The following is a 13,368-nucleotide window of genomic DNA, read 5'->3' on the forward strand; positions in this document are numbered from 1 at the left end:
GTGCATATAATTTATATATGTATGGGCCCGGGGGCAAAAGTGAAATTGCACTAATCTTAACATTATTTTACTAATCATGCATCATGTAGTGGGGTTTACAGCCGAAAGACAAAAGGGTACATGCACTAATTAATAGGCCTTTGACCCGATTGTTGAGTGTTATGTGCCTTATATCCGAGGCTTGATGCAAAACTACTATCCAGCCGGGGGTACAGGTAAGGTTGTCTTCATCTTTCCCTACTCAGACCCTATCTTAGCTTTGCTATTTGGCAGATTTACTGATGAGGATGAGGACAGGGATAACGACGACGACGACGACGAGGACGAAGAGGAAGAGGACGAAGAGGACGAAGAGGACGAAGGAAGACGAAGAAGACGAAGGAAGACGAAGGAAGACGAAGGAAGACGAAGAAGACGAAGAAGAAGAAGAAGAAGAAGAAGAAGAAGAAGAAATTCAATTTTAACTCTAATTTATCTTCTTAAACCTTGGCATCTTTTGATGATATTATAAACTTAATTCTATATATTATGTAATTACGATCTAGTTATAAACTTATGTATATGTGACAATATGATATTATTCGGTTTATGGTTAATGGTTGGCACCGGTTTCTTTCGAACGGTTATTTTCCCTCCAAGACCAACCGCCATTAACCGTTACTATATATGTAATATTGCCGGCAGTTTTTGTCGGTACCAAGACATTATCCATTTGATAGTGTCCATCTACAATCTTTTCTTGTTCTTTCTGATCATTATGAACTCCAAATTCACATTCAATTCCGCTGCGAATGATCTTAACATGCAACAAAGTGGTATCAGAGCCAGAGCCACTTCTGGAAGAGACGAGGTTCCTGCAGAAACGTCAACAACCCTGCCATGTCTGCACTGTTCGAATGAGAAGAAAGAGAGACGAAGGTTTCAAAGAAAGTGTTATTATTGCAATCTATCTGGGCATCAGATTGCCGAGTGTAAGAGGAAAGAAGAAGACGAAGCCTCTCAACTCATTCGTTTAGCGATAAACACGGGATCACAATCATAGAAGGGGGTTGATGATAATAATCAATATGATCGGAGTTCAGAGTTTACGGTGGTCGGTATAGACGGAAGTTACTGGTCGAATAGAATATCTGGTATGTTAGCAAATCATTTAAACGACACTATTCTGGAAACATAAACATGTTTAAACGAATAAAAAAACTGTATGAAGTTGAAACAAACACTGGGGAATGTAATTTTTATTTCATTCAAGGAATTGGTGTTGTTGAAATGATTTCCGGATCAGAGCAACTACGAATTCAAAGTGTATTTTATACACCCGATATTGATCGGAACGTCCTGAGTTTTGATCAATTGATAACACGAGGTTACACGGTGAAATTTATGGGTGACAAATGTAAAATATATCCAACTTTTAGTATTCCTACAATCGATAAAAGAAATGATATTACATGTTACTCTAGAGAAGATGAAGTTGGTAACATAGAAAAAGAAGAGATGCTTAGATCGGAAAACGAATATGAGAAATTCAAGAATGATTACTTGAATTCATATTTCGAAAGTTTAAACATATCATTGGAAGAACCGGACTGGAACGTAATGATATTGCAAGCAATGTCGTTCAACGAATTCCAAGACTGCAAGGCCCTTATGGATATGTTGGAAGATGATGGATATGTAGGAAAGTATAAGTTTTTCATAGAGAAAAAATTTGAAGATATGGTCGATTGGTTCTTAAAGGTTAAATTAGAAATTAATTCAAGACCGTTGCCTGCCTTTGCCGAGAATAACAGGAAAATCAGTCTGCTAGACTTATACTTAGTGGTCAAAAGAGAGGGTGGTGATCGACGAGTGACAGACAATCATATGTGGGCTGTGATATCGAAGGATATGGGGCTTGAATACAATGATGGAGAGTTAATGCGATTAATGTATGCTATGTATCTGGATGTATTAGTCTATTACTACAAGGTCAAGTCTACTAAAGAGGTAGCAACCGAGAAAGAAATCAAAGAAGACATCGGAGTCAAGAGACGCACCAGAAGCATGGAGATGGAAGCTAGCACCAGCATGCAGTCCCGTGAAGAACAAGAACAAGCAGCAGATGAGCATTATGCCTTCTTTGCCGGGAATGATTGGTATGGTTTGAAGCGGCTGAAGCAAAGGAAGAAATTCAATTTCAAGAGAGCAGAAAAAGCGGTGAATGAAGCTAATGAAAGTGTGCAGAAACATTCTCGAAAAGAGAATTAAGTTTATGGGGAGCGAATGATGATATTATAAACTTAATTCTATATATTATGTAATTACGATCTAGTTATAAACTTATGTATATGTGACAATATGATATTATTCGGTTTATGGTTAATGGTTGGCACCGGTTTCTTTGGAACGGTTATTTTCCCTCCAAGACCAACCGCCATTAACCGTTACTATATATGTAATATTGCTGGCAGTTTTTGTCGGTACCAAGACATTATCCATTTGATAGTGTCCATCTACAATCTTTTCTTGTTGTTTCTGATCATTATGAACTCCAAATTCACATTCAATTCCGCTGCGAATGATCTTAACATGCAACATCTTTCTCTTCGTAAATCGGATCCTCCTTTTTCTTTGGAGAGTAATCCAATCTATCAAACACTCTTGGTGTCATAGTATCAATTAGACATAATTCTTGGTCTTGAGGTATACTATCAACTAGACATTCTATTTTATTCAAAATCAGAGGGTTTCAATTCTCGAAATGGGTGGTTTATTATCTGATCCAGTTTAGGTGCATTGTAATTTCTACTTTCTTAATTTTTGTTTACGTGAACTCTTTCTTTGCGATTATAAAAAGGTATGATACAAAATGATTGCTTAGGTAGGTGGTTCATTTGAAATTAAGCTTGATGTTCTTAATCTTATACCATATGGATACAAATCAATATGGTTATACTTATACTTCAAGTTTCGACAATTGCTAAAAATTTAAACAACAATGTTCCGGCAGAATTTTAGTTGTCCTTCCATCCTTAAATGAAGAATTAAAAAAAAATATATATATATTTTTGTCACACATGAAGTGGCAGTTAACATCGAACTTTTCACAAAAGATGTGACAAAAAAGTTAGGCGATAATTCTGAGGATATTGGAGTCATAGTGGTCACTAATATAAATAGACATTCACATTCTGTGGTAGGCAAAATTCCACTTGCTTTTGTAACACATTTCAAACCACTTGACACAGATGGAAGAAGTGCCTAAAGTTGGTCAGAAGAAGCCTCATGTGGTGTTCATACCATTACCTGCGCAAAGCCACATCAAGTGTATGCTCAAGCTAGCCAGGCTTCTGCACCACAAGGGCCTCCTTGTTACCTTTATCAACACCCAGTCAAACCAAAAGCGACTGGTAACATCTGGTGGGACTAGCTGGCTCGATGACGCTCCTGGTTTTCAATTCTTAACAGTTCCTGATGGACTTGCTTCTACATCAGACAGCATTGATGAACCGCTGCAGTCCATGGAACAAGTGGCAAGGTACTTGGCAGACAATTTCTTGGATTCCTTTCTTGACCTTGTGGCCGGGCTCAATACTCCCGTCACTTGTATTGTTTCTGACGGGTTCATGACTTTCGCAAAAACACGTTATGCGGGTGAGAAGCTCAGAGTTCCTATCATCCTTCACTGGACATTTGCTGCTTGTGGTTTCATAGGGTTTTACCAGGCAAAAGTTCTAATGGAAAAAGGAGTTGTCCCACTTAAAGGTTATACCTCTAGTACCTCAATTACCAAAATTTATAGCAAGTAGTCAAAGAACTCTAGATTGTGTTCCCTTGGAATATATAATAAGTGATCTTGTTCTGTTTTGCAGATGAAAGTTATTTGACAAATGGATACCTTGATACCTTAGTAGATATTCCAGGAATGAATGGGATACGTTTAAGGGATCTACCGGAACATATCTTAGGTGTAGGGCCCAAAGCTCATGCATTAAAATTCATGGTAGAAACCGTAGTGGAGGCTGATAAAGCTTCACATATGATATTTCATACTTTTGATGGATTAGAGAGTAGTATTATCAGAGAGCTTAAATCCATGTTTCCTAAAATCTACACGATTGGGCCTTTGCAGTTGTTGCTAAATCAGATTAGAGCAAAAGGATCCAACAATTCGAATTTCAGTGGTTATAGTTTATGGAAGGAAGAACCCGAGTGCCTCCAGTGGCTCCAGTCAAAGGAACCGAACTCTGTGGTGTATGTCAACTTTGGAAGTTTGGCAGTGATGTCTTTACAAGACTTGGTAGAATTTGGTTGGGGACTTGTTAACAGTAACAGCTATTTTCTTTGGATTATACGGGATAATTTGATTGATGGGAAGCCTGCGGTTTTGCCTCCAGAACTCGAGGAGGTGATTAAAAGTAAAGGCTTTATTGCAACCTGGTGTTCACAAGAAGAAGTCTTGAATCACCATTCGGTTGGTGGTTTCTTAACTCATGGTGGGTGGGGTTCTGTCATTGAGAGCTTGTCTGCTGGGGTGCCCATGATCTGTTGCCCATTTTCAGGTGACCAACGGACTAATTGTGCACAAATGTGCAAGGAATGGGAAGTTGGGATGGAGATTGGGAGGAATGTGAAGAGAGATGAAGTGGAGAAGCTTGTAAGGGAGTTAATGGATGGGGTTGAGGGTGTGAAAATGAGAAAGAAGGCTATAGAGTGTAAGAAAATTGCGGATATCTCAACAAAACCTAAAGGCTCGTCATCTATTGATATTGAGGAACTTGTTGCTGAAATCCGCATGATTTCAAGAAACTAAATTCCCATCTGAATATGGTTAGAGACTGTAATAATTGAAGATTGTTTCGGTAATCAAGAATCATCCGAGTCACGTATTTGGGCCTCGGGCCTGTTTATGTTTATTTGTTTTTATATTATTAGTAATGGGTCAAACAATAGATTATGTTATGTATTTATTTGGGCCGTAGGCCACCTGAACGGGTCGAACGATTGTGAATATGTCCAGTCCATTAACAGCCGATTATGCATAAGGAAGTTGGGCCAAGTAGCGAACCGGTGTGTCTCCAATAACCGAATGGCGGTTATTCTGAAACGTCACCACTCTTTGAAACAACGTGACTATTGGAAGACATACCCCTTCATCCCTATAAAGTCGCTGCCTAACTTCCCTATCATTCGGTTGTTATCGTAGTTATCAGTTTGTATTCGAACGTGGTATTCAAGTTATCATATTCAAAGTTTAGTGTCAATCAAGTTCATTCGGTTAGTTATTGTTTTCTGCAAATCATTCTCGTTTCAATAGTTATCATGAATTCGTGTGAGTATTGTGGTTTGTACGTGAATGATTGTGTTTTTGGTCACAAGTCCATCCGTTCCGATTGGTCCTGGGTTTCCGATGACGATGATACCAACATTGGTATCAGAGCCAAAGGTTTAACAGGAACCGGAAGGAATTGTGATCAAGGAGAAAACCGAATCGGTGGAAACAAAGGGAAATCGGTTATGACCGATTATGGTGATGATGTGTTTGTTCGTAGTGGAGAGTGCGGCCGGGCGGCGGAAGCGGATGAGTACACGCAGGGGAAGCCAACCATGCGGACCGGGGTATCACCAATGAAAAAGTTTCCAAAGAAGGTATTCAGAGGGGGTTTCACGAAGAAGAACGGGAAGAAACCTAACGCACCAGTGGGTAGGCCAAGAAAACCGGGGGTTCGGTGTTTCAAGTGCAAGAAGTTTGGCCACATCGCGTCAATTTGCCCTAGTAAGTATATTATATTATCACCTTTACCAGTCGAGAATGATTATATTGTAAAGGATACTTGCGGGGGTAAATGGGATTCAATCTGGGTTGTGGATCCCACGTTTAAGACGCACATGACGGGAAACCGTAGTTTGTTCAAGTGTTTTAAAAGACACTTCGGGGTTGTAACGAATGAAAGCAAGAAAGATGTTTCGTTTGTTCATGGAATTGGTGAAGTAAGGGTGCCGGTGGACGGCAAGGATAAGACAATTCCGTGTGTTAGTTACGCACCAAAACTTGACAGGAATGTTCTAAGTTTGGAACAACTCCTGTTTCAAGGAATCGAGACGGTTACTATGGGTGAGAAGTGCGTATTGAAGAAGATGTTCGGTTGTCGATCAAAGGGTTTTGATATTTACGAAGACAAGTCGGAAACCGACTTGGAACAAGATTATCTTGACGCCTTTTATGATAATCTTGGGGTCGACAATGGGTACAAGAAAGAAAAGGAAGAGTTTCAAGAATGTTTGGGCGATTACTATGAGCGAGAATTTGAAAAGTCAAAAAATAAAAAGAAAGTGTATGACGAACGCCCAAGTGCAAGGAAAGTCGTGTACTCGAAAAAGGCAAAGAAAGCTTTAATGATCTACCTCGAAGGCGAAAAGGATAATCCATACCAATCAAGACAATTACTTCGGGAACGGGCAATAACTCTCTCTCAACTCGAGGAGGATGTTGTTGAAAGGGGGTTAATCATGGAAAGCTGCATTGAACCAGGGGATCTTATCACATTACACGAAGAAATCAAGAAGCACCCAAGATTCTTCGACACACTGTTTGAAGAAATCTTAGTTTGGTTCATCACTAACTTTCTTGGAATTGTTTGTGAGAAGGCAATGCCACCGGAGTTAATTGATGGTCGTGATGTTAGCCTCATACTACTACACCGCATCGTGAAGCACAACGGTGGGTTTGATGAGATAATGGCGAAAGACAAGTGGGGCGAGATATCGGAGAAGTATGGTTACGACAAGGACGACGCTTATGAAATGAAGGTTGCATTCATTTACTATCTAGAGTTGGCCGAATGGTACTTTGATTACATCAAGAAGGAGCGTGCAAGAGAGAAAGTTGGAATGGCCGAGAGCTCGAGCAATTGCGGATGGATCGAAGATTCAAGTGATGATGACGTGGTGGTGAAGATCGAAGTCACCAACAACCGCAAGGAGTAATCGGGATCGAAGAGCTCGGATATTTCTTGCTTAAGGGGGAGAATGAAGATTGTTTCGGTAATCAAGAATCATCCGAGTCACGTATTTGGGCCTCGGGCCTGTTTATGTTTATTTGTTTTTATATTATTAGTAATGGGTCAAACAATAGATTATGTTATGTATTTATTTGGGCCGTAGGCCACCTGAACGGGTCGAACGATTGTGAATATGTCCAGTCCATTAACAGCCGATTATGCATAAGGAAGTTGGGCCAAGTAGCGAACCGGTGTGTCTCCAATAACCGAATGGCGGTTATTCTGAAACGTCACCACTCTTTGAAACAACGTGACTATTGGAAGACATACCCCTTCATCCCTATAAAGTCGCTGCCTAACTTCCCTATCATTCGGTTGTTATCGTAGTTATCAGTTTGTATTCGAACGTGGTATTCAAGTTATCATATTCAAAGTTTAGTGTCAATCAAGTTCATTCGGTTAGTTATTGTTTTCTGCAAATCATTCTCGTTTCAATAGTTATCATGAATTCGTGTGAGTATTGTGGTTTGTACGTGAATGATTGTGTTTGTGGTCACAAGTCCATCCGTTCCGATTGGTCCTGGGTTTCCGATGACGATGATACCAACAATAATAGTCAAGAAATGGGGATTTTTGCATCTCAAAAGACAAGTAGGTTTCTTAATTTCCATGTTTGGCCATGACAACCGGTAATTTAATTCAATCTATTAGTCAGTTAAGTGGGTCTAGAATTTTAGGAAGCTGTTGTATGTCAAGCAGTGTAAGTGATTCCATATTTTACGTTAAGTAGGTTGATCATGTTTTCTATTCAATGCCATTATTGCCATGTATTGTTCTTCTTATTATGGGATGAATGAAATATCCAGTTGATCCAAATTTGTGTGCGTAGTATTGTTTAGCAACATTGTGGCGTCAAGAAGTTCAGACCTTGATCTTGCTCATGCAAGATCACAAACTCTTATTCATGTGTTTAAGAGAGGAGGGTACAAATTTTGGAGCATGTTTAAGAAGATAATTCTCATATATTATTAGATTCGGTTGAAACATGAGTGGATGAAGCTATAATGAAGATTAAGCCAAACTTAGAAAAGCAAATAAGAAGGATACCAAGACAATGGCCCAATTATATAGAAAGCCAGTCATGATTAACTATTCTCAAGAATTTTCGCAGCCAACACATCCACAGAGGTACAAGTCTATTTATAGTAGTAAAAACATTCACTATGAAGAAGAAGGTACAAGTCTAAGAGGTCATGAAATGGAGGAAGTTGAGGAAGATCAATACTTAATCGTGATTCATACAAGCCAAGAACAATCAGAATGCAGCATGTGATTTGTAGATACCGAGTGCTAAGACCACATGGAATAGACAGTCGTAGAAAAACTAGATAATTTATTCAAACTAACAATTCAATTAGGAGAAAAGAGGAGGTGAAAGTGGAAGGAAAAGGAGCTGTAATAAGGAAAAGGAGCTGTAGAGATTAAAGGTGTTGATGGTCAATACAAACTTTTGAATGATGTATGCATGACTCCAAATTTGAGATACGGTCCAGTTGGATGGTTTGACCACTAATGATCTCAACGAGCAACCGTGTTTGATCACACCACAGTCGCGTCAAGCATCACATTTGTCCCTGTATGTTGGCCCTTTGTGAAGCCAAATCAACGAACTGATGCATTAAAATACCACGTATGGTTGCGTCTGAACTTCCTGTGACTCCCTATCATATGAACTAAAGCCATCTTAATTTCATCTTGGTCAAGTCGTGGGTTACTTGACGCCATCAAAACCACCACATACTGAATCGCCCATCAGACTTGGTCTCAGGCATGCGCCTAATGGTGCTTGACACCTTTTGGACTTGCCACATATGCAATATTGCTAAGGAATTAAGAAACCTTTCAATTTTCTAGTTGTAAACCATTCAATGGTTTTTCATCCCCCTACGTGGGACACAAGAGTTCTCAAAATCTCTTTCCCAGTCGTCCTAAGATCAAAATACATTTAACTTTCTTTTTTAAATTTTTATGCAACAAAACAATAGTTGTAATGAAAAGTGATCCAGAAAGGTGTCCCTTTCATATTTGATTAATGTTCTCAATATCCAGTTAAAATTAATTACTAAGATATCATCATGGAAAACAAATATGAATGCGCCGATTGTTTTTAGGGGGTGCCTCCTTTTAAACAAAACCCTACACGCTTACAAATGCACTTGTGGAATGACATTACTTGTAAAAAAGAAATAACAAGTTCATCATCCATGGTGTAGTTAGAGACAATGTAAGGAGACAGTGAAAGATTTGTTATCATTGAAAATTTTCAAATTTGTTGTCGCTTTGTGTTATGGCCTAATATAACTTTGTGTAAAGTGCCATAATTCGTTTGGCACACAAGATAACTTCGGTATGGTAACTTCGGTGAATCTTGATAACCTACCACGAATCATTCGTTTGACACACAAGATTACAGATCAAGAAGTCGAACGTGGTACACTACAAGAGCATGATGCTGCGACTACTCATGCTGCCGACAACAAATAAAAGTGGAACGACTCGGACAAGGCCTCCAATCCCAACCAGCAACAGAAGAAGGCTGATAACAACAACAACAACAACCGCAACTTCAACCGGTCTTCGTCTGCAAATCAGAACCAGGGCAACAATCAGAATCAGGGTTCTTACACAAGCAAGCAGCCAAAGTGCAATAAGTGCAACTACCATCACCACGGGCAGTGCACTCGAATATGTCAGAGGTATGACAAAGTGGGTCATATGGCGAAAGACTGCAGAGCTCCGTTCCCGAAATAGCAGCAACAGTAATAGCCGCAGCAACAACAGAGGCAACAGCCGCAGGAGAATCAGGGTAATCGAAAGGGGTGCTTCCAGTGTGGGAGTGAGGGTCACTTCAGGAAGGATTGGCCACAGTTAAATCAAAACGCCAACAACAATGGAAACAACAACAACAACAACCACAACAACGCTGGAAATCACAACAACCATAACAATTGTAACAACGGTGGAAATTTGCTCGTGGGAGGGCATTCACCATTGGCGCGGGTGACACCAAGAACGATGGCAACATAGTGACCAATACATTTTCTGTGAACAATCTTTTCGCCTCTGTTTTATTCGATTCTGGTGCTGATTGGAGTTACGTGTCCTTGAAATTCAGTAGGCTGTTAGGATCGACCCCGACAGCTCTCGAAACCAAACATGTTCTAGAATGGGCTGATGGTAAGCCAATTGAAACGTCTTGTGTTCATGTTGGGTGCAAACTCGACCTTCTAGGTCAAATGTTTGACATTGACCTTCTTCCTGTCACTCTTGGTAGCTTTGACATTGGTTATCCAAACACCGCGCTGAAATTCTCTGTAAAGAGAAGATCGTTCGTATTCCTCTCCCTAGTGGAGATTCATTGACTGTTCAAGGTCATCAGAGTGGTGCTACGGTTTGCTTCATTTCAGCTATGAAAACCCAGAAGTGCATACGGAAGGGTTATCCTGCTATTCTAGCTCTCGTTACCGATACTCAATCTGAGGAATAGAAGATCGAGGATATTCCAGTCGTCCGTGACTTTTCTAGTCGTTCGTGACTTTTCTGATGTGTTTCTCGAAGAACTTCCAAGACTACCTCCACACCGGCAGGTGGAAGTACAGATCGAAGTTACGCCAGGAGTAGCTCTGATTGCTCGTGCTCCTTATCGTTTTGCACCGGGAGAGTTGCAAGAACTGTCCAATCAACTTCAAGAACTATTGGATAGAGGTTCTATCCGGCCTAGTTCTTCGCCGTGGGGAGCCCTAGTTCTATTCATGAAGAAAAAAGACGGGTCTTTCCACATGTGTATTGACTATCGCGAACTCAACAAGGTGATGGTCAAGAACCATTATCCTCTTCGTCGTATCGACGATCTATTTGACCAGCTGCAAGGGTCAAGCTTCTATTCGAAAATCGATTTAAGATCAGGCTATCATCAAGTGAGAGTCCGACAGGAAGATATGCCCAAAACAACTTTCCGAACGCGGTACGACCACTACGAGTTTCTGGTCATGCCATTCGGATTAACTAACGCACCTGCGGTCTTCATGGATCTCATGAACCGTGTGTGCAAACTGTATCTTGATGATTTCGTTATTGTGTTTATCGATGACATTCTGATCTATTCCAAGAGCAAAGAGGACCATGAGCGACACCTGTGTCTTATCTTGGAACTTCTGAGGAAGGAACAGATTTACGCGAAATTCTCCAAGTGTGATTTCTTGATTCGAGAAGTACACTTTCTTGGTCAAATCAATGAGTCGGGAATACATGTAGATCCAGCAAAGCTCTATTCTATCAAGAATTGGGCACCACCAAAGACTCCTATGGAGGTGCGGCAATTTCTTGGCCTTGTAGGGTACTGTTAGTGCAGTATGTCTATCGCCTCCGTCAATCAAGTTTGTAGCATATTCAGAAGTAAAATAGACTTTATAATGTAATAATTAGAGAAAAAGGGCAAGGTGGCATTATTGTAAATAAGGGGAAATCCCTTATTCCTTGTGCCTGTAAATAGAATCCTTAGGGTTAGGATTTTAGACTTTTTGGCAATTTGTGACTTGGAGAGCTTAGAGGTTAGAGAGAGAAACTAGAGAGAGAAAGTGGCAAGGTGATTCACGGTTCTTTGTATGATTTAATATTATCAATAGAATTACCGTTTATATTACGTCTCGTGTGTTTCGGTCTCGTTCGTGCACGGATTCCGCACGTCGCACGGTCGTTTCGCAATCGATTCGGAGTGAAAACGGGGACCTACAAGTGGTATCAGAGCAGGAGCTCGGTTGCAAAGATCAAACGCACAGATTCGTACAAGATCCGATCAGATTCAGAGCCAAAAATATCCAGATTTGTCAAATTCTTTTTAAATTTCTTGTTCTTCACGTTTTTCTATGAATTTTGAGAAATTAACAGGGTTTTTACGGTTCAAATTGGCTAATTTTTTGATATGTTGTGCGTAATTAGCTGATCTATAACCCTACAAATTTTCAGGTCAAAATTCAAAGCCGTTTGGGAGAAATCTGTATTTTCGTGATTGTTTTTGCTGAAACTGTTCGTCACCAGCTGGTCAGATCTGTTCGATCGAGTAGCAAGTTCGTTCGGCTAGCAATAGTCTTGTTCGATCGAGTAGCTTGCTCGTTCGGCCAGCATTAAAGACTGTTCGATCGAACAACATTATATACCAACCGATCGGCTAGCATTGGCTAACCGATCGGACAGTGTTTTGGTCCCAAGTCGTTCGGCTAGCAAGTTTCTATCCGATCGAACAACATTAATTCTGTCTGATCGAACAGCATTAGACATCAACCGATCGAACAGCAGATATCCTAAACCGTTCGGACAGCATTTGGTCCCAATCGTTCTGTTTGTATTAATCCCAACCGATCGGCTAGTGTTGACTAACCGATCGAACAGCTGTCATAAACCTAACCGTTCGACTAGAATATTCCTGTTCGATCGAATATCCCACTCGATCGGGTAGTATAATTTTTGTTTGATCGAACATCTCACTTGATCGGCTAGCATATGCTAACCGATCGAACAGGATAGTATCAACCGTTCGGCTAGTGTGTGTTCCATTCGATCGAAAAAGAAGTCTCACCCAACCAACTAGCTTTGTCCATCCGTTCGAATAAGAAATTGGACCATCCGGATAAGTGATTTTTAACCATCCGATTCAAGACATTATTGGTCCATCCGATCAAATTTATTTTGTGCATCCGATTGAGTTTATCATTGTTCAAATTGATTCTCGTTTAATCAAGAATCATTTCACATTTAATTGAAGCAATATTTTCAATATTATCTGATCATTTGTGTGAATTGTTTACAGGTGATTTACAAAGTACAGATTCCAAGAAATTATTCGAAGATGTCGAGCAGCAGTGAAGAATTTTTTAACACGTTTTACAACGCTTTCACTTCAGAATCATCGGAGAGAAGATCCGAAATAAGAAATTATTCGAAGGAGATTTCAAAGAATTTGAAATATGATAACATGTATGGAAGCCAACAGAAACCACCGAAACTAATGAAGATTGAAGATTATAACTGGTGGAAAAATCGGTTTGAGGGTTGGGTAAAAGCTTTCACTCCTGAAAGTTGGTTAAAATTGAAATATGGATATACAGAACCGGTAAAAGAAGGAGGAGAGTTAGTAAATGAAAAAGAGTTCACAGAAATAGATGTTAAAAATATTGTAGCTGAAAACAAAATGATCACATTGTTACATCAATCAGTGAGAGAAGACATTATTTCACTACTTGAAAATGAGAAAACATCTAAGGGTTTATGGGAAGCTCTTGAAAGAAAATGTTTGGGAAGTGCCGAAATTATAAAGAACAATAAGAAA

At 39.9% G+C, this 13,368-nt stretch overlaps 1 protein-coding gene across 3 annotated transcripts; it reads left to right on the plus strand.

Moving 5' to 3' along the window:
• Positions 1-3,186: 3,186 nt before the first annotated feature.
• Positions 3,187-7,621, plus strand: LOC110936008 (UDP-glycosyltransferase 85C1). Of its 3 annotated transcripts, none has more exons than XM_022178354.2 (3): positions 3,187-3,747; positions 3,855-3,985; positions 4,115-5,246. In XM_022178354.2, exons 1-3 carry the CDS (start codon positions 3,231-3,233, stop codon positions 4,793-4,795), a joined length of 1,329 nt encoding a protein of 442 aa, XP_022034046.1. In that variant the 5' UTR covers positions 3,187-3,230; the 3' UTR covers positions 4,796-5,246. The 3 variants fall into 3 exon arrangements, with proteins under 3 accessions (XP_022034046.1, XP_022034045.1, XP_035845017.1); XM_022178353.2 differs by adding an exon at positions 7,592-7,621 and having other exon boundaries at positions 3,188-3,747; positions 3,855-4,824; XM_035989124.1 differs by adding an exon at positions 7,018-7,428 and having other exon boundaries at positions 3,188-3,747; positions 3,855-4,835.
• The last annotated feature ends 5,747 nt before the right edge of the window (positions 7,622-13,368 follow it).

This window comes from Helianthus annuus, chromosome 4, assembly GCF_002127325.2.
Source record: "Helianthus annuus cultivar XRQ/B chromosome 4, HanXRQr2.0-SUNRISE, whole genome shotgun sequence".
Lineage (NCBI taxonomy): Eukaryota > Viridiplantae > Streptophyta > Magnoliopsida > Asterales > Asteraceae > Helianthus > Helianthus annuus.

What these genes read in the sequence shown, in the direction of transcription:
- LOC110936008 (XM_022178353.2), top strand. Translation starts at nt 3,231, where the DNA reads ATGGAAGAAGTGCCTAAAGTTGGTCAGAAGAAGCCTCATGTGGTGTTC. An exon ending in AGGAGTTGTCCCACTTAAAG is followed by an intron (nt 3,748 to 3,854) that starts GTTATACCTCTA and finishes TCTGTTTTGCAG; the next exon opens with ATGAAAGTTATTTGACAAAT.